The sequence below is a fragment of the Tamandua tetradactyla genome, chromosome 17 (genome assembly GCF_023851605.1).
Source record: "Tamandua tetradactyla isolate mTamTet1 chromosome 17, mTamTet1.pri, whole genome shotgun sequence".
NCBI classification, from domain to species: domain Eukaryota; kingdom Metazoa; phylum Chordata; class Mammalia; order Pilosa; family Myrmecophagidae; genus Tamandua; species Tamandua tetradactyla.
Genome location: NC_135343.1, coordinates 57,776,294 through 57,798,927, shown reverse-complemented (window position 1 = coordinate 57,798,927; position 22,634 = coordinate 57,776,294). Strand labels below are relative to the sequence as shown.

The 22,634-nt window shown below is 37.6% G+C and overlaps 1 protein-coding gene across 2 annotated transcripts in view; it reads left to right on the top strand.

The window, feature by feature from the left end:
• The window catches only part of LOC143661117 (ral guanine nucleotide dissociation stimulator-like), a 168,553-nt gene that overhangs the window by 109,226 nt on the left and 36,693 nt on the right, over positions 1-22,634 (top strand). Inside the window, exons 1-2 of one of the 2 annotated variants that reach the window (XM_077134730.1) lie at positions 19,813-20,215; positions 20,983-21,075. In XM_077134730.1, coding sequence (XP_076990845.1) covers positions 21,046-21,075 — 30 coding nt within the window. In that variant the 5' untranslated portion in view covers positions 19,813-20,215; positions 20,983-21,045. Of the gene's footprint in view, positions 1-19,812; positions 20,216-20,982; positions 21,076-22,634 lie in introns of those variants that run through there. The other variant, XM_077134729.1, reaches the window with a different exon arrangement.

The following is a 22,634-nucleotide window of genomic DNA, read 5'->3' as shown; positions in this document are numbered from 1 at the left end:
ACTCTGCTTCCCACCCGCAGTGAATAGGCACATCTGTCTACATTTTCTCCAGCACTTACATCTCTCTGTTCATTTTTAAACAGACAGTATACAATCCAGCCTAAATGAAAAAATCAATGATTGCTGGCATAATCACAAAGCCATGCCTTCACCCCTGCAATCTATATGAATACATTTCCATTTCTTCCACAAAGAATTCCATGCCTCTCCCCACATCCCATGATTATTGACATTTAGCTTTGTCATATTGCCTTTGTTACATTCAGTGAAGCATATTATAAAATTACTGGTAACTATATATGTGAAGATTGTATTTTTCCTCCATATACCATCCCAAATTCAACACTTTGCAATGTTAACACTCATTTGTTCTCCCTCATGCAAAAACATTCTTATATTTGTATATTTAATGATCATCATTGTCCACTTTAGGCATTGCTAAGTTATAACACCCCAGTCTTTATATCTGTTTTTCCTTCTGGTGTCATACATGCCCCAGCCTTTCTCCTTCAAGCATACTCACACTCAACTTTGTTCATGAACTTACAATATTGGCCTACCAACAGATAGTATTGTGCTATCCAATTCTAGATGTTGACCATCCATCCTGTTGAACATTCTGTACTCTTCCAGCATCAAATGCCCAATATCTACCCTCTTTCTATCTCCTGATAATTCATAATTTTGGTCTTCAAAGCACACTCATTAATGTTAGTTCATATTAGTGATACTGTGAAGTATTTGTCCTTTTGTTTCTGGCTAATAACACTCAGCATAATGTCCTCAAGTTTCTTCCACATTTTAACATGCTTCATAAATATGTCTTACAGCTGTGCAATGTTCCATCATATGTATGTACCACAGTTTGTTTAGCCACTCGTCTGTTGATGGACCTTTGGACTGTTTCCTTTCCTTAGCGATTGTGAATAATACTGGTGTACAAATGTCTGTTTGTGTCCATGCCTTCAGTTCCTCTGAATATATACCTAGTAATGGGATTGCTGGATCATATGGCAATTCTATACTTAACTTTCTGAGGAACCACCAAACTGCCATCCAGAGAAGTTGAACCATTCTACATTCCCACCAACAGTGAATTGGTGTGCTTCTTTCTTCACATCCTCACCAGCGCTTGTGGTTTCTGTTTTTTTGATAGTGACCATTCAAGAAGGTATGAGATGATATTTCATTGTGATTTTAATTTGTATTTTCCTAATAGCCCATGACATCGAGCATCTTCACATATGTTTTTGAGCCATTTGTATTTCTTCTGAAAACTATCTGTCCATCTCTATTGCCCATTTATAATTGGATTGTTTGTCTTTTTGTTGTTGAGTTGTATAGTCTCTTTATATATTCTGGATATTAACCATTATCTGATATCTGGTTTCCAAATATTGTGTCCCATTGCATAGACAATGGAGAGTAAAAGCCTGTCTTTTTACTTTCCCAACAAAATCCTTTGATGCACAAAAGTGTTTAATTTTAAGGAGACTCCAATTATCTATTTCTTTTTTCATTGCTCACACTTTAGGTGTAAGGTATAGTAAACCACCACCTATCACAAGATCATTAAGATATTTTTCCTGCATTTTTTTCTAAAAGTTTTATCTTTCTAGCCCTAATGTTTAAGTCTTTGATCTATTTTGAGTTAATTTTTGTGTAACATATGAAACATGGGTCCTATTTCATTCTTCTGGATATGGATATACAATTCTCCAAGCATTATTTATTGAAGAAGCTGCTCTGTCCCAGTTGAATTGACTTAAGCACCTTAGCAAAAATCAATGACCCACAGAAGTGAGAGTTCACCTCTGAACACTCAATTCAATTCCATTGGTCTGTACATCTATCTTTATGCCACTACCATGCTATTTTGACCACTATAGCTTTGCAATGTGCTTTAAAGTCAGGTACTGTGAGATTCCCACTTCATTCCACTTAAGTTATTTTTAGTTATTCTGAAAATCCTGTCCTTCCAAATAAATTTGGTTATAGTTTTTCTATTTCTGAAATGTATGTTGTTGGGATTTAAATTGGTATTGCATTGAATCTATGAATTAGTTTGGGTAGAATTGACATCTTAACTATATTTATTCTTCCAATCCATGAATATGGATTCTTCCATTTATTTAGGTCTTCTTAATTTTCTTTTAGCAATTTCTTGTTGTTTTCTGTGTATAGTTATTTTGTGGCCTTGGGTAAATTTATTCCTAAATATATAATTTTTTGGTTGCTATTGTAAATGGAATTTTTTCTTGATTTCTTCTTCTGATTCCTCATTACTGGTATATAGAAACAACTACTGATTTTTTGGTGTTAATCTTGCACCCTGCCACTTTGCTATACTCACTCATTAGCTCTAATAGCTTTGATATAGATTTTTGGGGATTTTCTATATATAGGATCATATCATCTTCAGATAGTGGAAATTTCACATAATCCTTTCCAATTTGAATGTCTTTTATTTCTTTTTTTGTCCAATTGCTCCAGCTAGAACTTCCAGTACAATGTTAAATAACAGTAGTGACAGTGGGCATCCATGTCTTGTTCCTAATCTTAGAAAGAAAACTTTGTCTTTCCCAGTTGAGTATAATGTTAGCTGTGGGCTTTTCAGATATTCCCTTTATCATGTTGTTGAGGAAATATCCTTCTATTCCTACCTTTTGAAATGGTTTCATCAAGAAATGATACTGAATTTTGTCAAATGCCTTTTCTGTATCAGCTGAAATGATCATGTGATTTTTCCACTTTGATTTGTGAATGTGGTATAATATACTAATTGATGTTCTTGTGTTGAACCAGCCTTGGACACCTGGAATGAATCTCACTTGATCATGGTGTATAATTCTTCTAATGTGCTGCTGGATTTGATTTGCAAGTATTTTGGTGGGGATTTTTGCGTCTGTATTCATTAAAGAGATTGGTCTGTAATTTCTTTCTTTCTTTCTTTTTTTTTTTTTTGTAGTATCTTTGTCTGGCTGTAGTATTCGGGTGATATTGGCATCATAAAATGAGTTAGGTAACTTTCCCTTGTCTTCAACTTTTTGAAGAGTTTGAGCAGGACTGGTAGAATTCACATGTCAAGCCATTTGGTGCTGAACATTTCTTCTTTGGGAGCTTCTTGATGATTCATTCAGTCTTTTAACTTTTAATTGGTTTGTTAAGGTTATCTATTTCTCATTGCGTCAATGTTGGTTATTCATGTTTTTCTAAGAAGCTGTCCATTTTGTTTATGTTTACTTCATTAGCATATAGTTGCTCATAATATCCTCTCATTATTTAATTTATTTCCCATCTCCCATTTCTGATTTTGTTCATGTGCATCATCTCTCTCTCTCTCTCTCTCTCTCTCCCCCCCCCCGTCAGCCTATTTATAGGTCCATAGCTTTTCTTGATTATCTCAAAGAACCAGCTTCTCATTTTCTTGATTCTCTCTATTATTTCCATGTTCTCAATTTCATTTATTTGGCCTCTAATATTTGTTTTATCTTTCATTCTGCTTGCTTTGGGGTTAGTTTGCTGTTCTCTCTCTAGTTCTTCCAGGTGAATAATCAATTTTTTGAATTTTGGTCTTTCTATTTTTTAAATAAAGGCATTTAGTGCAACAAAATTCCTCATCAGTGTCTTTGCTGCATTCTATAAGATTTGATACGTTGTGTTTTCCTTTGCCTTTTTAATAAGGCAAATGATTTCTCTTTTAATTTCTTACCTGACTTTCTGGTTGTTTAAGAGTGTGTTGTTTAGCCTTCCCATATTTGTGAATTTTCCAGCCTTCTGCCTATTATTGATTTTCAACTTCATTCCATTATGATCTGAGGAAATGTTTTGTATAATTTCAAACTTTTTAAATTAATTGAGACTTGATTTTTGACCCAACATGAGGTTTATCCAGGAGAATGATCCATAAGCACTTGAGAAAAAGGTGTATCCTGCTGTTGTGGGTTGAAATGTTCTATAAATATCTGTGAAGTCTAGTTTGTTTACTATATTATTTAAAATCTCTGTTTCCTTATTGATCCTCTGTCTAGATGATCTATCCGTGGACTAGAGGGGTGTGTTGAAATCTGCAACTATTATTGTAAAGGTTTCTCCTTCACCCTTCAGTGTTGTCAGTGTATGCCTCATGTATTTTTGGGTATCTGGCTTGGTGCATACATATTTATGATTGTTATGTCTTCTTGATGAATTGCTCCCTTTTTAAATACATAGTGTCCTTTTTTGTCTCATTTATTTTTACATTTGAAGTTTAATTTTTGGATGTTGGTATAGTTACCCTCACTCTTTTCTGGTTGCTGTTTGCATGAAATATCTTTTCCCAGACCTTCACTGTCAATCTGTTTTTGTGTTTGGTTCTAAAGTGAGTCTCTCATATATAATATACAGATGGGTCCTGGTTTTTTAATCAGTTCTGCCATTCTGTGTCTTTTCATTGGGGAGCTTAGTCCATTAAATTTTAATCTTATTACTGTAAAGGCATTACTGTCTTCTACCATCTTGTCTTTTGGATTTTATACGTCAGATATAATTTTTTTCTTTTTCTACCCATATTGATGGTCTTCCTTTCTACACTCTTCTTCAGACCTCTCTCTCCTATCTTTACCTATCTGCCTCTAGTGTTCCCTTTAGTATTTCTTGCAAAACTGATATCTTAGTCACAAATTCTCTCAGTGTCTGTTTGTCTAAGAATATATTGAACTCTTCCTCATTTTTGAAGGACAGTTTTGCTGGATATGGAATTCTTGGTTGGCAGGTTTTCTCTATCAGTATCTTAAATATATCATACCATTGCCTTCTCTCCTCCATTGTTTCTGCTGAGAAATTCACACATAGTCTTATCAAGCTCTCCCTGCATGTGACAGATCACTTTTCTCTTGCTGCTTTCAGAATTCTGTCTTTGCCTTAGACATTTGCCAATCTGATTAGTAAGTGTCTTATTCTTTTTGGGTATACTAAACCTCTTGGATCTGTAATTTTATGTCTTTCATAAGAGATGGAAATTTTCAGAGATAGTTTTTCCCATTGTTCTTTCTGCCCCTTTTCCCTTCTTTTCTACTTCTGGGATACCCATAACATAGATACTCATGCACTTCATGTTATCATTTAATTTGCAGAGACTCTACTCATATTTTTCCATTTTTTCCCCCTTTCTCTTCTTTTTGTGCAAGATTTCAGATTTCCTGTCCTCTAGTTCACTAATCCTTTCTTCTGCCTCTTCAAATCTGCTAGTGTCAAGTCTCCATTATTTTTTTCATCTCCTCTATTGTGCCTATCATTCCTAAACGTTCTGTTTTTTTTTTCTTCAAGCTTTCAGGCTGTTCTTTGTGTTTGCCCAATATATTCTTTACAACCTTTCTCTCTTTTACCATATCTTCCTTCAACTCATTGACTTGATTTTTGAATTGGTTTACCACGTTTGATTGAACATTAATTAATGATTTCAAATCCTGTATCTCATTTGAGGTGTTAGTTTGTTCCTTTGACTGGGCCATAGCTTTGTTTTTTCTAGTATGACTTGTGAGTTTTTATTGGTGTCTTGGCGTCTGATTTTCTTGATTGGTGTATTTTGGAGGTCGTCTTTATTCTTTTATGCAAGGTTTTCTTGTGGTTGGCTTTGTTCCTTTTTTTTTTTCTTTTCTTTGTCTTTTTTGCATTTAGTTCAACCTGTTCTAGACCTCAATTAGAGAGTTAGGTTAGCTTCTAGCAAAACTTCTAGTCAATTATTAAAAAAAAATTCAGCCTGTTTTCCTAAATGGGAACTTTTCTCCCCAATAATCTGTCAGATTTTACCAGAACAAGATGGGCCCAGGTCTCAAGAGTAGGGTCTAAACAGTATCAAGTTTCCCTGGGGATGAGACCCAGCAAGTGTTAGAGAATCCATGATGCCTATAGACTCTGTGCTTTTCATTCCCAGCAAGTGGTACTAGTCAGCATGTAGCTCTCCACCTGCGTAAAGTGTTGTGGTACCTTTAATTCTAATTGAGGGGGGGGCCACTTGAGCTGGGCCCTGCCCACCCCACCCCCCTTTTCCTGGGGATTATAAGCCTTTTAGGTAGTTATCTTCTAAACTTGATCTGTTAATTTGACTTTCAGACCTATCTGAACTCAGCCCTGCATCAGGGCCGAAGTTGAAAATGCTTGAGGCTTTCTCTAATGACCTACTCAAAATAGTTTTTATAAATCCCTTTTCAGGGCCAGTCCTTGCTTCCCAGGTTTCACCTGTCAAAAGGCAGAGTTGGTAACTGGCTCTATATGTCTTGAGGCACGTTTTCCAGTATTCTGAGCTGGGCCCACTCTAAAGGCCTCCTTTTTTTTTCTCAGTCAGCCTCATTTCCTGTCTGCCAGAAGCAACCTCAATTCCTTTCCCACTTGCTCTCAATTTATCTGTCTCGGAGTTTATATTCAACTGTCCAAATTTGTTACTTAAAAAAACACAGTGAACTTGGCTGGGATGCCTTCCATTGCTCCCAGCAGAGATGTTTTCTCTTTTCCAGAAGGAAGTATCACTTTCTGAGCCAGTTGTGCCAATTGGGAAGTGTGTTAGCCTCCAGATTTGGGGAGATTTACTCACAGTTCTCTGGCATGATTGTGGTTCTGCCACCCATTCCAGATTGGTGCATGATGTGTGTCTGATCAGAGATGTCACCCAAACATGTTTTCCGAACAGGTCCTGGCTATTTACTAGCTGCTCTAGACAATTCCACACCCCCTTATGCACCTCCTCCTCTGTATTATTTCCTGCTAACTGCATGTGAATCTACAATTTTCACAAAGTAACAAGTTTAAGTGGAAGAAGTGAAATGAGCTAACAAATATTTTAGTTTTTTTTCCTTTTTGGTAAGCTTTTAAAATAGCATTAACAACAAGTAATGGTTCATATAAATAACTGTTGATACCACATTTGTAAATCAATTTCATTTCCTGCCGAAGTCTGTGATTCATTATCTTGAAATACGATATATTTTATATCTTCTTAGGGCATTTTCTGCTTTGTCTAAATTAAATCGAATTACTTTAACAGCACTTAGACAGCATTCCCATTGTCTGTACACAGGTGGTTATAAGCTCAAGTTTGATATGTGTTTCATCAAGAAATTTCATTTTAAGCACATCTGCTTAAATCAAAATCTGCATTTTTTTAAGCCAAGGTAACTATTGTTCACTTTGGGTTGCTTTATTTTTTCATTAGTTTAATAATATGTACAATAAATGTTCCTTGATCAATATAACAGTTCTCCTTTACAATCTAGTGAACTGAAAAAGAAATATTTTATGTATGATTTGTGTCATGGTCAGGTTCATGTGTCAACTTGGCAAAGTTGTGGTACCTGTTTGGCTGGACGGTCAGGCATTTGGAAAGACCGTAATTGGAAAATTGGTGACAAAGAGGTCTGGGGAAGAAGTATGTGGATAGACCTTTCTGAATGGGCTAAAAACATATAGATATTTGTGTCCCATGTGAATGCACACCAGAGGCTGACTTCAGCAGAGGAAGTTTTTAATAATCAAGTGGATAAGATGACCCATTGTGTGGATACCAGTCAGCCTCTTTCCCCAGCAACTTCTGTCATTGCCCAATGGGCTCATGAACAAAGTGGTCATGGTGGTAGGGATGGAGGTCATGCATGCATGTGCTGAGCAACATGGACTTCCAATCACCAAAGCTGACTTGGCTACAGCCACTGCTGAGTGCCCAATCTGCCAGCAGCAGAGACCCACACTCAGCCCCTGATATGGCACCATTCCCCGAGGTGACCAGCCAGCTACATGGTGGCAGGTTGATTACATTGGACCACTCCCTTCATGGAAGGAGCAGCGATTTGTTCTACTTGGAATAGACACATACTCTGGATATGGGTTTGCTTTCCCTGCATGCAATGCTTCTGCCAAAACTACCATCCATGGGCTTACAGAATGCCTTATCCATCATCATGGTATTCCACATAGCATTGCCTCTGATCAAGGAACACACTTCACAGCAAACGAAGTGCAAGAATGGGTACATGCTCATGGAATTCTCTGGTCTTACCATGTTTCCCATCATCCAGAAGCAGCTGGATTGATAGAACAGTGGAATGGCCTTTCGAAAACTCAATTATGGTGCCAAGTAGATGGCAATACCTTGAAAGGCTGGGGTAATGTTCTCCAGTTAGCTGTATATGCTCTGAATCAGCATCTACTGTACAATGCTGTTTTTCCCATAGCCAGGATCCATGGGTCCAGGAACCAAGGGGTGGAAATGGGTGTGGTGCCACTCACTATTACCCCTAGTGATCCACTAGGAAAATTTTTGCTTCCTATCCCTGCAACCCTGAACTCTACTGGTCTATAGGTTTTAGTTCCAAAACAGGGAGTGCTTCCTCCAGGAGAAAGAACAATGATTCCACTGAACTGGAAGTTAAGACTGCCACCTGGTCACTTTGGACCACGTATGCCACTGGATCAACAAACCAAGAAGGGTATTACATTACTGTCTGGGGTGATTGACCCTGACTATCAGGAGGAAGTAGGACTGCAACTACATAATGGAGGAAAAGAAGAGTTTTCTTGGAATATAGGAGATCCCCTAGGGCATCTTTTAGTACTACCATGCCCTGTAATTAAAATCAATGGAAAACTGCAACAACCCAATCCAGGAAGGACTACCAATGGCTCTGAAACTTCAGGAATGAAGGTTTGTGTCACCCCACCAGGCAAAGAACCACGGCCAGCTGAAGTGCTTGCTGAGGGTAAAGGGAACATGGAATGGGTAATGGAAGAAGGTAGTGATAAATATGAACTTCAACCATGTGATCAGTTACAGAAACGTGGACTGTAATGCTGTTTTGTTCACGTTATACTATTTAAGTTGCAAGATATGAAGTTTAAGAATGAATATTGCCCAAAGATTTGCACCCTATTCTGGAGAGATTTAATGTGTTTCCAGTTATATGCAGGATGGTTGAGTATTGTTAGGTAAAAGAAAAAATGTGTGTTTTATTGTTTTTATTTGGAAATTGGGTATGGTTTAAGGTGATATATATAGCTGCCAAGTTGACAAGGGGTGGACTGTCATAGTCAGGTTCATGTGTCAACTTGGTCAAGTTGTGCTACCTGCTTGTCTCTTTGGGCAAGTGCTGGCCTGTCTGTTGCAATGAGGACACTTCAAAGAATTAGATCATGATTATGTCAGCTGCATCCACAGCTGATTCCATTTGCAATCAGCCAAAGGGGAGTGTCTTCTGCAATGAGGTATGTTTAACCTAATCATGGGAAGTCTTATAAGGAAGATTCAGAAGAGATTCTATTCCTGCTTTGGCTGGCGAGCCTCTCCTGTGGAGTTCATCCAGACCCTCCATTGGAGTCGTCGGCTTCACAGCCTGCCCTGTGAATTTTGGACACTGCATTCCTGCAGTCACGTGAGACACTTTTATAAATTTTATATTTGCAAGTGTTCCCTGTTGATTCTGTTTCTCTAGAGAACCATAACTAATACAATTTGCTTGCCCACTTTATTTAGAATTAAATTAATGATAATATCTTGAGCTTTTTTCTAAACAGTAATTTTTTTTGTTATATTTTATCAATTTTACATGTTTAACCATTCTTACATCAATTTTCAAACTCCTCTGTACAACTAGACATTTTCCTTTTCTTTCCTGTAGAAACTATGCTGTAAATTTTATGATAAACATTATTATTTTGGCTAAATATTGGATTCATAAAATCATTCCCTTATGAATTTACTGGAAGTATTTGATTTTTCTGTTTACTTGCCATTGTTGCATATTATCAATTGTTTACTTTTTATTCAAGAATATTTAATTCTAATAATTATAAGTATACCTTTCGTTGTGAAAGTGGTGGTTTGAATTCTTTTGATCAACAACTTTTTTCCACAAATACCTTCTTTGGACAAAATTTATCTTCAGTATCCAATATGAAACAGATAACAGTATAAAATGCCTCTGAATATTACAGCTTGGTACCACAATTTCTTTTTCCATTTGAAAAACTTTTGGGTAAAGTGAAATATTGCAATTGCTCTGGATAGTATTGAATTTAACCAGAAACATTTTACATTTTAAAATGATCCAGCATAGTCAAGCATCAGTTTTTTCAAATTCTTAGTTAAATGCCAATTTCCTGAATGTAATTTTATTCATCTCTCAATGGGGAGAGCAGAGGTAATATTTTTTGTTCTTCATTGTGAATTTTATATGCATAATTCTCTTTAAACTTCTTATTGTTTTGATAAAATGATTCTTTTAGCAAAGATTATGAAATTTCACAAACTTCATCTGATTGCTTAGGGGTGTATATTTGATTATATTTATTTGTATTCATTTTCATTTGATCAGTAATTAAGACTTGCTAAATGAGGAGTCTGTAATGTCCCATTTGAGAATTTTCAGTCAGCTATGTTCAAGAGAAGGCTGGTCACTTTTGTGGTTTACAGTGTCCAAAATTTCAGAGGACTATTCACTAGTTTTCTATCTCCACTTAACAGATCACCACAAGATAAGCAGTTCAAACTGCATAAATTTATTACCTCCCAGTTTGTGTGGAGCTGATGGCTCAAGATGAGTCTTTTGCTCATTTCTCACAAGGCTGAGATGTCAATCTTGTCTCAGAGCTTGACTTGGGGAGGGTCTGCTTCCCAGCTCATGTGGTTGTTGGAAGAATTCAGATTTCTGTGGCCACAGGAGGAAGGAACTCAGCTTCCCTATGGCTGTGGGCTGTGGGCTGTAGGCCACCTGCACTTCCTCGTTTCTTTAAAATGGTTTCTTGCTTCAGCCCAGCCAGCAAAGGTGTCAGTCCCCAGCAATATGGGTTTATGTCTAAGGTCACATGTTTCATGGAAGTAACGGACCCTCTCTTGTGCTGCACTGTATTGACTAAAAGCAAATTTCAGGTCTCAATCAAAGTCAAGGTGAGGGGCTGCACAAGTGGCAGAAATGAGGGACCACAAGGGTCTATCTTCATAGACCATATGTTCAAAGCTTTTGAATTTATTTTTTTTTATCTTTCCAGTCTGAACTCTGCTTTACTATTTTACAGTTTTACCATAATTTCAACATGTGCCCATTCTCTGTGATAAAAGTGAGTTCCCTCAAGGAATTCAGAACACAGGGACTGGAAAACTGAAGCAATGAAAGCCAGCCTACAACCTCTTCTCTGTCTCAACCACGCCCCCAGCAGGGAGAGTCTGCTGAAGTTAAAGGCACCTCATCACTTTATGCTGATGGGAAACTTCAGGCAGACAAACATCACCTATTGGGCAGGATAGGAAAAACAGAGTCTAGAGGCTTCATAGGAAACTCTGTCAACCTGCTGGGTCTCACCCTCAGGGAAAACTGATGCAGGTGACTCTTTCTTTCTGAGAGGAGGACAGTCTGGTCTAGGAAAATCTGACGGGGTCTATAATAGACCCTTCTTTTAAAAAAAGGCTCCATATATACAGTGTAAGAAACAGAAAAATAAGAATGGAAAAATTCTGATCTGTTAAACAAACTCTATGCTAGAAGTCTAGAATAAGTTGAATTGAATGTGAAAAAAAAAACAGATAGAGAACAAATCCATTCAGAAAGAAAATCCTAGGTAAGAGAGTGAAAACTATCTCCAGAATAAACTAATTAAGGAAATCAAATGCCTATATACCAGCAAAAGTAATTAGTTATAGTAGGAAAATTGAGGATATAGCCCATTCAAAGGAACAAACCAACAATTCACATAAAATATCGGAGTTAAAACAACTAATTCAGGATGTTTGAACAGATATGGTAAACCTCATAAAAAATCAAATCAGTGAGTTGAGGGAGGATATAAAGAAGGCAATAGGTGAATGAAGAGAAGAAATTGAAAGTCTTAAAAAACAAATCACAGAACTTATGGGAATGAAAGTCACAGTAAAAGAGATGAAAAAAACAATGGAAACCTACAACATTAGATTTGAAGAAGCAAAAGAAAAGATTAGTGAACTGAAGGATGAGACATTTGAAATCCAACATGCAAAAGAAAATATAGGGAAAAGAATGGAAAAATATGAGCAGGGACTCAGGGAATTGAATGACAACATGAAGCACATGAATATAAGTGTTGTGGGTTTCCCAGAAGGAGGAGAAAAGGGAAAAGGTGGAGACACACTAATGGAGGAAATTATCAATGAAAATTTCTCATCTATTACGAAGAACATAAAATTACAGATCCAAGTGCAGTGCGCCCCAAACACAATAAATCCAAATAGACATACTCTTAAGACATTTACTATTCAGACTGTCAGATGTCAAAGAGAAAAAGAGAATTTTGAGAGCAGCAAGAGAAAAACAATCCATAACATACAAGGGAAGCCCAATAGAACTATGTGTAGATTTCTCAGCAGAAACCATGGAGGTGAGAAGATGGTGGTATGATATATTTATGATTCTAAAACAGGAAAACTGGCAACCAAGAATTCTACATCCAGCAAAACTGTTCTTCAAAAATGAGGGGGAAATTAAAACATTTCAGGCATAAAATCACTGAGAGAATTTGGGACCAAGAGACCAGCTCAGCAAGAAATACTAAAGGAAGCAATAGAGGCAGAGAGGAAAAGACAGGAGAGGGAGGTGTGGAGAAGAGTGTAGAAATGAAGACTATCAATATAAAGGTAAAAAGAGTAAATAATTAGATATGACATATAAAATACAAAAGGCAAAATGGTAGAAGAAAGTACTGCCCTTAAAGTGATAACATTAAATGTTAATGGATTAAGCTCCCCAATCAAAAGACATAGACTGGCAGAATGGAATAAAAAAACAGGATCCATCCACATGCCATCCACAAGAGACATATTTTAGACCCAAGTACAAACCTAGGATGAATTTGAAAGGGTTGGGAAAAGATACTTCATGCAAGCAACAACCAGAAAAAAACAGGAGCAGCTATACTAATATCTGACAAATTGGACTTTAAATGTAAAGCAAAAGAGACAAAGAAGGACACTATATATTAATAAAAGACACAATTCAACAAGAAGACATAGCAATCATAAATATTTATGCAGTGAGCCAGATTGCTCCAAAATACATGAGACAAACACTGAAAACACTGAAAAGGGAAATAGACATTTCTACATAAAAGTTGGAGACCTCAATTCCTTATTCTCATTGGTGGCTTGAACATCTAGACAGAGGGTCAATAAAGAAACAGAGAATTCGAATAATACAATAAATGAATTAGACTTAACAGACATTTATAGAACATTACACCCTACAATAACAAGATATACATTTTTCTCAAGTGCTCATGGGCCATTTTCAAGAATGGACCATATGCTGAAGCACAAAGCAAGTCTCAATAAATTTAAAAAGATTGAAATCATACAAAACACTTTCTCAGATCAGAAAGGAATGAAATTGGAAATCAATAACAGGTAGAGGGCCATAAAATTCACAAATATATGGAGGCTAAACAACACTCTCTTAAACAACCAGAGAGTCAAGGAAGAAATTAAAAGAGAAATCATTTGCCTTTATTAAGGCAAATGAAAATGAAAACATAGCGTATCAAATCTAATAGAATGCAGCAAAGGTAGGGCTAAGGAGGAACTTTGTTGTACTAAATGGCTTTATTAAAAAAAAATAGAAAGACCAAAATTCAGAGAATTAATTATTCAACTGGAGGAACTAGAGAGAGAGAAAAAAAGAGAGAAGATGCAAATAAATAAAATCAGAAATGGAAGAGGAGACATAACCACTGACACCGCAGAAATAAAGGAGGTAAGGAGAGGATACTATGAGCAACTTTATGCTAATAAACTAGATGACATAAATGAAATGGACAGCTTTCTAGAAAGGCATGAGCAACCAATATTGACTCAAGAAGAAATAGACAACCTCAACAATTCAGTGACAAGTAAAGAAATTGAATCAGTCATTAAGAAGCTCCCCAAAAAGAAAAGTCCAGGACCGGATGGGTTCACATGTGAATTCTACAAAACATTCAAGAAAGAATTAGTACCAATCCTGCTTAAATTCTTCAAAAATATTGAAGAGGAGGGAAGGCTACTTAACTCATTCTGTGAAGGCAACATCATCCTCATACCAAAGTCAGACAAAGATACTACAAGTAAAGAAAATTACAGACCAATCTCTCTAATGAATATAGACACAGAATTCCTCAACAAAATACTTGCAAATAGAATCCAACAGCATACTAAAAGAATTAAACACCATGACAGGTGGGATTTATTTCAGGTATGCAAGAATGTTTCAAGATAAGAAAATCAATTAATGTAATATACCGTATCAACAAATCAAAGCAGAAAACCACATGGTCATCTTGATTGATGCAAAAAAGACATTTGACAAAATTCATCATCTTTTCTTGATAAAAACACTTCAAAGGATAGGAATAGAAGGGAACTTCCTCAACATGATAAAGGGAATATATGAATAGCCCACAGCTAACATCATCCTCAATGACGAAAGACTTAAAATTTTCCCTAAGATCAAGAACAAGACAAGGATGTCCACTATCACCATTGTTATTCAACATTGTTTTGGAAGTTCTGGCCGAGAAATTAGACAAGAAAAAGAAATACAAGGCATCAAAATTGGAAAGGAAGAAGTAAAACTCTCACTGTCTGCAGATGGTATCATACTATATGTCAAAAACCCTGAAAAATCCACAGCAAAACTACTAGAGCTGATAAATGAGTACAGTCAAGTCGCAGGTTGCAAGTTCAACATTCAAAAATCCATAGTGTTTCTATACACTAGCAATGAGCAATCTGAGGAGGAAATCAAGAAAAAATTCCATTTACAATTGCAACCTTTATTTACAATTTATCCTTTATTTCAAAAGAATAAAATATTTAGGAATAAATTTAACTAAGGATACAAAAGACCTATACAAAGAAAACTACAAGAAATTATTAAAAGAAATCACAGAAGACCTAAATAAATGGAAGAGCATACCGTATTCATGGATTGGAAGACTAAATATAGTTAAGATGCCAATTCTACCTAAATTGATTTATAGATTCAATGCAATATCAATTAAAATCCCAATAACTTACTTTGCAGAAATAGAAAAACCAATAGGCAGGGTTCCTTGAATGGCTAAAAACCTCTTGAGAAAGAAAAATGAAGTCGGAGGTCTCATATTACCTGACTTTAAGGCATATTACAAAGCTACAGTGGTCAAAACAGCATGGTACTGGCATAAAGACAGATATATTGACCAATGGAATTAAATACAGTGCTCAGATATAGACCCTCTCATCTGTGGACAATTGATCTTTGATAAGGGATACAAGCCAACTCAGCTGGGACAGAGCAATCTCTTCAATAAATGGTGCTTGGAGAACTGGATATCCATATGCAAAAGAATGAAAGAAGATCCATACTTAACACCTTATACAAAAATTATTTCAAAATGGATAAAAAACTTAAACATTACAGCTAATACCATAAAATTTTTAGAAGAAAATGTACGAAAAATCTTATAAAACTTGTAATAAGAGGCTGTTTCCTAGATCTTAACCCCAAAGGATAAGCATTGAAGAAAAAAATAAATACAAGGGAAGTCCTCAAAATTAAGCACTTTTTTGCATCAAAGAACTTTGTCAAGAAATTAAAAAAGCAGTCTACACAATGGGAGACAATATTTGGAAACCACATATCAGGTAAGGGTCTAGTATCCAGGATATATAAAGAGATTGTTCAAGTCAACAACAAAGAGACAAACAACCCAATTACAATATGGGCAAAAGACACGAACAGACACTTCTCAGAAGAGGAAATACAAATGGCTGAAAGGCACATGAAATGATGCTCAACTTCCCTGGCTATTAGGGAAATGCGAATCAAAGCCACAATGACATATCATTTGACACCCACTAAAATGGCCATTATCAAAAATATAGAAAACAACAGTTGCTGGAGAGGATGTGGAGAAAGAGGAACACTTATCACTGTTGGTATGAATGTAAAATGGTACAACTGCTGTGGAAGGCAGTTTGGTGGGTCCTTGGGAAGCTAAGTATAGAATTGCCATATGATCCAGCAATACCTATGCTAGGTATTTCTTCAGAGGACATGTAGGCAAGGACACAAATGGACATTTGCACACCAATGTTTGTAGCAGCATTATTAACAATAGCCAAATGATGGAAACAGCCCAAATGTCCATCAAGAGATGAGTGGCTAAACAAGCTGTGGTAATTGCATACAATGGAATATTACACAGCTGTAAGACAGAATAAAGTCATGAAGCATGTAATAACGTGGATGGACCTTGAGGACGTTATGCTGAGTGAAATTAGCCAAAAGCAAAAGGACAAATACTGTATAGTCTCACATATAAACTAACATTAATGAGTGAACTTGGAAAATTTCAGTTAAGAACACAGTTATCAGGAGATAGAAATAGGGTAGAGATTGGGTAATTGGAACTGAAGTGATGCAGATTGTGAAACAAGACTAATTGTAAAAATTCAGAAATGGATAACACAATACTATCTGTTTGTAGCACAATAACATAAGTACACTGAATGAAGCTGAATGTGAAAAATGATAGAAGGAGAAGGGCTGGGGCCATATATGAAACTAGAAGGAATGACAGACAAAGACTGAGATGGTATAATCTAGAAGTGCCTAGAATGTACAATAATAGTGACAAAATGTACACATTAAAAATGTTTTTTGCATGAGGAAGAACAAAAGAATGCCAGTATTTCGGGGTGTTGAAAATAGATGGTCATTCATATTTTAAAACTGCAACTTCTGTGTAAGACTAAAGCAAGAAATGTTTTATTTGGTACAAAATTTATATATTGACTAGTGCATTTCCTAATTTAACTTATATGGACAGTTTAATTGAATACCATAAGTACATAGAATCTTGAATAGGACATGAAATTTTGTTGGTTTATCCAGGTTAGTGTGATGCCCCAATAAATCCCAGAGTGATTTGAACAGTGAATAAAGAGGTATTTGCAGGGTACCCTTGGGGTAATGGGGAGAAAGGAGGAAAAATTCAATTTCCCCATTTGGAAAATTCCTGATATTCTTGCAAGCAGTGGGGACAACCAAATCAATAGGCCGAGCCCTCATTCTTGGGGTTTGCCCCTATGAAACTTATCCCAGCAAAGAACAGACTAAGCCTACTTAAAATTAGGCCTAAGAGTCACCCCCAGAGAACCTCTTCTGTTTCTCAGATGTGGCCTCTCTCTCTCTCAGCTGACATGGCAAGCACACTCACTGCCCTCCCCCCTCTACGTGGTATATGACTCCTTCTCTGGCAATGTGGGACAGAAATCCTAGAATGAGCTTGGACTCAGCATCAAGGGATTGAGAAAACCTTCTCAACCGAAAGGGGGAAGAGAGAAATGAGACAAAATAGTGTCAGTGCCTGAGAGATTTCACACTGAGTCAAGAGGTTATCCTGAAGGTTATTCTTATGCATTGTACAAATATCCCCTATCCCCTTCTTAGTTTATGAGTGGGTAGAGGGAAGAACCTGAAATTGTAGAGCTGTGTTCTAGTAGCCTTGCTTCTTGAAGATGATTGTATAATGATAATAGCTTTTGCAGTGTGACTGTGTGATTCTGAAAACCTTGTGTCTGATGCTCCTTTTATCTACAGTATGGACAGATGAGTAAAAATTATGGATAAGAAGTAAACAAATAGTAAGGGGAAAAGTAAAGCACAATTATATTGAAAATATAAAAAATCTGAATATGTTTTCATAAAAACTAAATTAAAATAAAGGTAAGAAGTTGAATTATTTTAATGTATATTTCAAATGTTCTTTTATTGTAAAATATTAAAAATGATTAAAGGTCAAAAGGCTGCACACAAATTCTGTTTTGCAAACATCAACACTGTAAAATAAAATGTTTGAAATAAAGCTGATATTTTAATGTGCTTTTGTGAAAATATAATTGACTCATATTAAATATATTATAAAAATGAAATGATAAATGATTCTGATATTTGTTATGTTTATAGACAAATTTAAGACTAATATTAATTGTAGAGCAACAAAAAGTGTTTGTTAGCTGTTACATTCAACTGGAGAAAATATAGTGCTGATTTATGAGTACCTTTTAAATTCTCCATTGATGAAAACTGGTACCTGGTGATGAAAACATTATTCCTAACCACCACGGATAGGTGAAACATAGATGTTCCCATGTTCACTTGGTTGTTTTGATGTTTGTGTAGGTGACCTGTGGCTGTTAGTTCCTGACACTTCACTTAGGTATGCTGTTCCCACCTGGTGACAACATGCCCAGGTCTTCCAGCCCAAGGTACAGAGCAGGCTCATCTCCTGATGTGAAAGATGTGATCTCTGGAGGCACCTGCCTGGATCCAAAGAGGTACATTTGTGTCCTTTTAACCTCCAGCTGGGTTTCTCTATTAAAATCACTCAAGTAACTATCTTGAAAGAAAAAGCAACAACAAAACTCAATCTAAGCAACTGACCATAGCTTTTTAAAAGGAAGTGCATCTGAAAATACCAAACAGGCTGTTAGGATGTGGTAGATAGAAAACGGAAAAGAATTAGGAGACCCTTGTTGTAATTTTGCTTATGACCTGAAGTGTCTGTGTTTTCAAGTCTCTTCCTGTTAGGTCTTGGTTTCCTTATTTGTGAAAGAGGGAGTCAGAGTAACTTGTAAATTGTTCTTCTAAGGTGGACTGACTGCCTATGGTGTCATCACAGTTGTTCTCCTTTCTTTTCCTGATAGTACTTTATCCCAGCCATAGTGCTCTTTAGTGTGCCATCCTTTGTCATTCAGCTCGAAGCCTTTGAGTGGTATCAAAATCTTTCCTAATTCCTTGATATATGTAAATATAAATCTGCATCAAAAGGAGAAATAAATATTTGAAGCATGAAAAATAATACCAAAACTAGGAAACATTTCTCTAAATGGTAGCTTTGGGAATCTCCTTGTTTTGGCTGTTTAGGTTTTTCTTTTTCTTTCTCTCCAACATTTATGCATAGTTCTCACAGTCAAAATGTGCCAGTGTATCAGTGTTATGGGCCGATAGCCCCTTCTTCTCCCTCCCCCCCTGGCTTCCCCTTCCCCTCCTCTTGCACCTTTTCCATCCATTCCTCCCTGGCCTTCTCCTCTGACTCTTCTCTAGGCCTTTCCTTGCTCTTTTCCTTTTATTTATTCTGATGCTCCTGTTGAAGAGAAACCTCCTGCCTATGGATTCCCCAGAAAATTTTCCTGCATTTACTCTGAAAAGTGGAGCCAAGTGGAACAGCCCATTTTCTTTGTCACAGAAGCAGCCTGTTTAACTTCTCTCCATGTTGTACTTGATAGTTACAACCTTCAGCCACGTTGTACTGGGAATCTTCACTGTTGCCTCTCTTAAAAAATTTTGTGTTCACTTTTTTTTAGGTGAAAGTGACATTCTTCCCTCCAACATCAACTTGAGCTAGATTTTTGTGAACACCTAACCACCTGGCATTCTCTGAATCTACCAGGCATACTACTGATTATTCTAGGAAATCATTAAGAATTTTGAGTTTGAATGTCAAGAGACTTACAGTAGATTAGAGAATTGTAATCATGAACTAGCTGTGATTTTATGAGCCACTGCTTGGGCAAGAAGCTTTGGAAGAAGCCTGCAATGTAGGATTGATGGCTTGGTGGTGTCCCTCTGGACCACCAAAGACAGAACAGTACTCAACCTGGTATGAGAATGACTGTCTGTCCAATGAGTGTGATTCAGATGGACTTAGGAAAGCAGACATTCACTGAAATCACGTGGCTGACACAATGAAAGCACCCTAGTTGACAGGAAGCTTAACAACACTCTGGGGCTAGTAGTTCCGGCCCACACTGGGAGACAGCCAGCAGCCAGACAGCACACCTCCTCAAGGGTCAGCAAAGGTTAAGTCAGGAATAAGCAGAGCAGGAGTCAGGGCCCTGAGGGATACATCACTTCTTAGGGTGAGTCCACAGGACAAGTACGTGTGGACATGCAGAGGGAGTCCAGGGAGACCCAGTTAGAGAATTATATAAAAACCAGCATGGCCAAACTTCTGGGTATATCAAGAACGTGCAGAAGCTAAAGTGGATTAGGGGGTCAGGAGAACACATGGAAAGCCCTTCTAGGGCCCTCCTGACCCCGAAGCAAGCTATCCTGCCCAGGGGCCTCCAGGTACACAGGATGGGCACCCACCGCAGAGCTGACCGAGGGAAGTCTAGGGGGATCACCAATCTCCATCTTTAAAGGTGGGTGTATTTTTATAGGGCAGCCTCACAAAACAATGTGTGCAGCAAACTTAAAGGGAACTGTTGAGAGTAATTCTTTACTGGGAAAATAATTGGAAAGCCCAATATCTCTATCTATCTATCTATCTATCTATCTATCTATCTATCTATCTATCTATCATCTATCTATCTATCTATCTATCTATCTATCTATCTATCTATCATCTATCTATCTATCTATCTATCTATCCTTCTATCCTTCTATCCTTCTATCATTCCATCATTCCATCATTCCATATTAGTATATCAATTATTCTTCCTTCATACAGTAGAAAAGTAGTCATTTATTAGTAGCAGTGATATTGATGCTTTCATGTTGGTAGGGGGAATTGTCCAAAATATACTGATTAAAAAAACAGAATGTTGAGATAAAATTATTATTCCAGTTAAACAAAAATACTTGAACATATTGGCATATAGAAACATGCCATGTGCACCCATGCAGGCCAGACCTTCAGATAGTACCCACTGAGCGCAGGTGGGAGCTGATGGTCTTGAGCAAGGCTCTGAGATTTGGTCAGTCGGAAATGCATCACGAGTAGATGGCTGATGAGGGAGCTGGAAAAGCCATGGGAACTTTGTGACACAATTGCAGATATGAGGTGTCCACCTTGAGGAAGGTGTTCATCTGGCCCCACAGTGAAATTCTAAGATGCAGCTCTTCAGAGTTGAAGTGGGCTTCCTCGTGAGAGCCCCTCAGCTCACTCTCTCTTCCCTCCTTCCCTCAGGCCTCCCAGGAAGTGGCGAATGAGCTGATAGAGTTCTGCAAGGCTCCCCTGGAAAAGATTGAGATGGCTCACTCAGAGGGTCTGGAACATGAGGTAAGAATTCACTTTTTAAAGGGCATAGGTTTGCAGAGGGTGGAAAGGTCTCCAGCAAGGGAGGGGACTGAGGGTGATGATAAGAAGAAACTGAGCAGACATTTTATCTGGAAGGTGGCTGTTGGATGAGACCCTGACATTTCTTGCCTTTACCCCTTAACCCCACTTGACGGTATGTTCTAGTGACTGTTTAAGCCCCTGGATCTGGGTCAGAGGAAAACAGGGGGAAATCCAGTGGGAGAAGCAGTCCCAGGATTTGAGTGTTATTGGATAATATGGCAAGTCGAGATCAGAAGCACAAATTAGGAGCGGTAGGAAGTGGGAGGGCTCCACTGGCTGCACATACCAGCTTTCTTCTTGTTTTCATTTCTTCCTTGTTTCCATTCAAACCAACCTCGTCAGGGGCTGTGTAGGGCCAGACTCCCTGGCATAGATTTTCTCAAGTGCCTCAGGGAAAGTCTCAAGAGCACAACTAGTTTTGAGTCCTGTGAATTGGAAGTAATTGTGTGGCATGTCGGTCATTAGAATTGCTGGAAAAGGAGAGGAAAATCTAGAGACCGTTTTGTTGGTTGCTACTTAGCCTGTGAATCAGAAGAAAGCCTTCCTCTGAGCTGGTTGGGTCAGGCCCATCTTGTATCTCAGCAGGGCCAGTGCTTCCTGGGAGCCTCCCTCTCTGCTGATGTGCCTTCTACACTTCTAGCAGGACATGAGTGTGACACTTCACTATGCATGCGGAGCACCCGGGACTTGCACAAACCTCAGAGTCCAGGATCCCTCTGTTGAGTATTTGTTTTGCATTGGTGTGGGGTAGGGTCCAGACATCAGTGTTTTGAAAAAGCTCACCGGAAGATTTCAAAGAGCTGCCCGGGGAGTGAATCACTCATGTGGTGGTTAAGAACACAGACAGTGGAGCCTGGCTGCTGGGTTTAGATCCTCGTCCCGTTGCTCACTGCATGTGTTTTGGTTTTCTCATCTGGTAAAATGGAGTCATTAGTAGTGCCCATCTCATTGCCCTGTGGTGAGAATAAGAGTATAAGCCACCTATTCTTCTCCTTTGCAGTAGTTATGTTTTACGACGTCTCTGTTAACACTGAGTTAGTAAATCCCAAGTCAGTCTCTACAGGGCATGGTTCCTACAAGCCTTTCATGCCAAGGTTTTGTCAGCTGATCAATACCTTTTTTTTTTAAGGACACCTGATTTAGTACATCTTGTTGATTATTCACATTGAAGGCATGGCCAAGAGTGCTGAAACTGACACCTAAAGGAACCTTCTCTAACATAGGTATTTTCTCTGAAAGCAGATTGCCACCTCTTGTGCTTGGGAACATGAGACAGCCCTTCAGCACTATGCTGAGGGCCATTTTGAAGAGTGAATTCACCAACAAAAGATGTGGTCTGAAAATACCTCAGAAAGGATACTTGTTTACCATGTGAGATCTGAAACAAGGAGTCAGAGTACTGCCACATTTGATTTTGGCTGAGACGAGCCCATTGGGCAAGTCAAATTGATTGCTTCTTGGTTTATATTCATGAATGCTTAAAAATGACCATGAAGGCA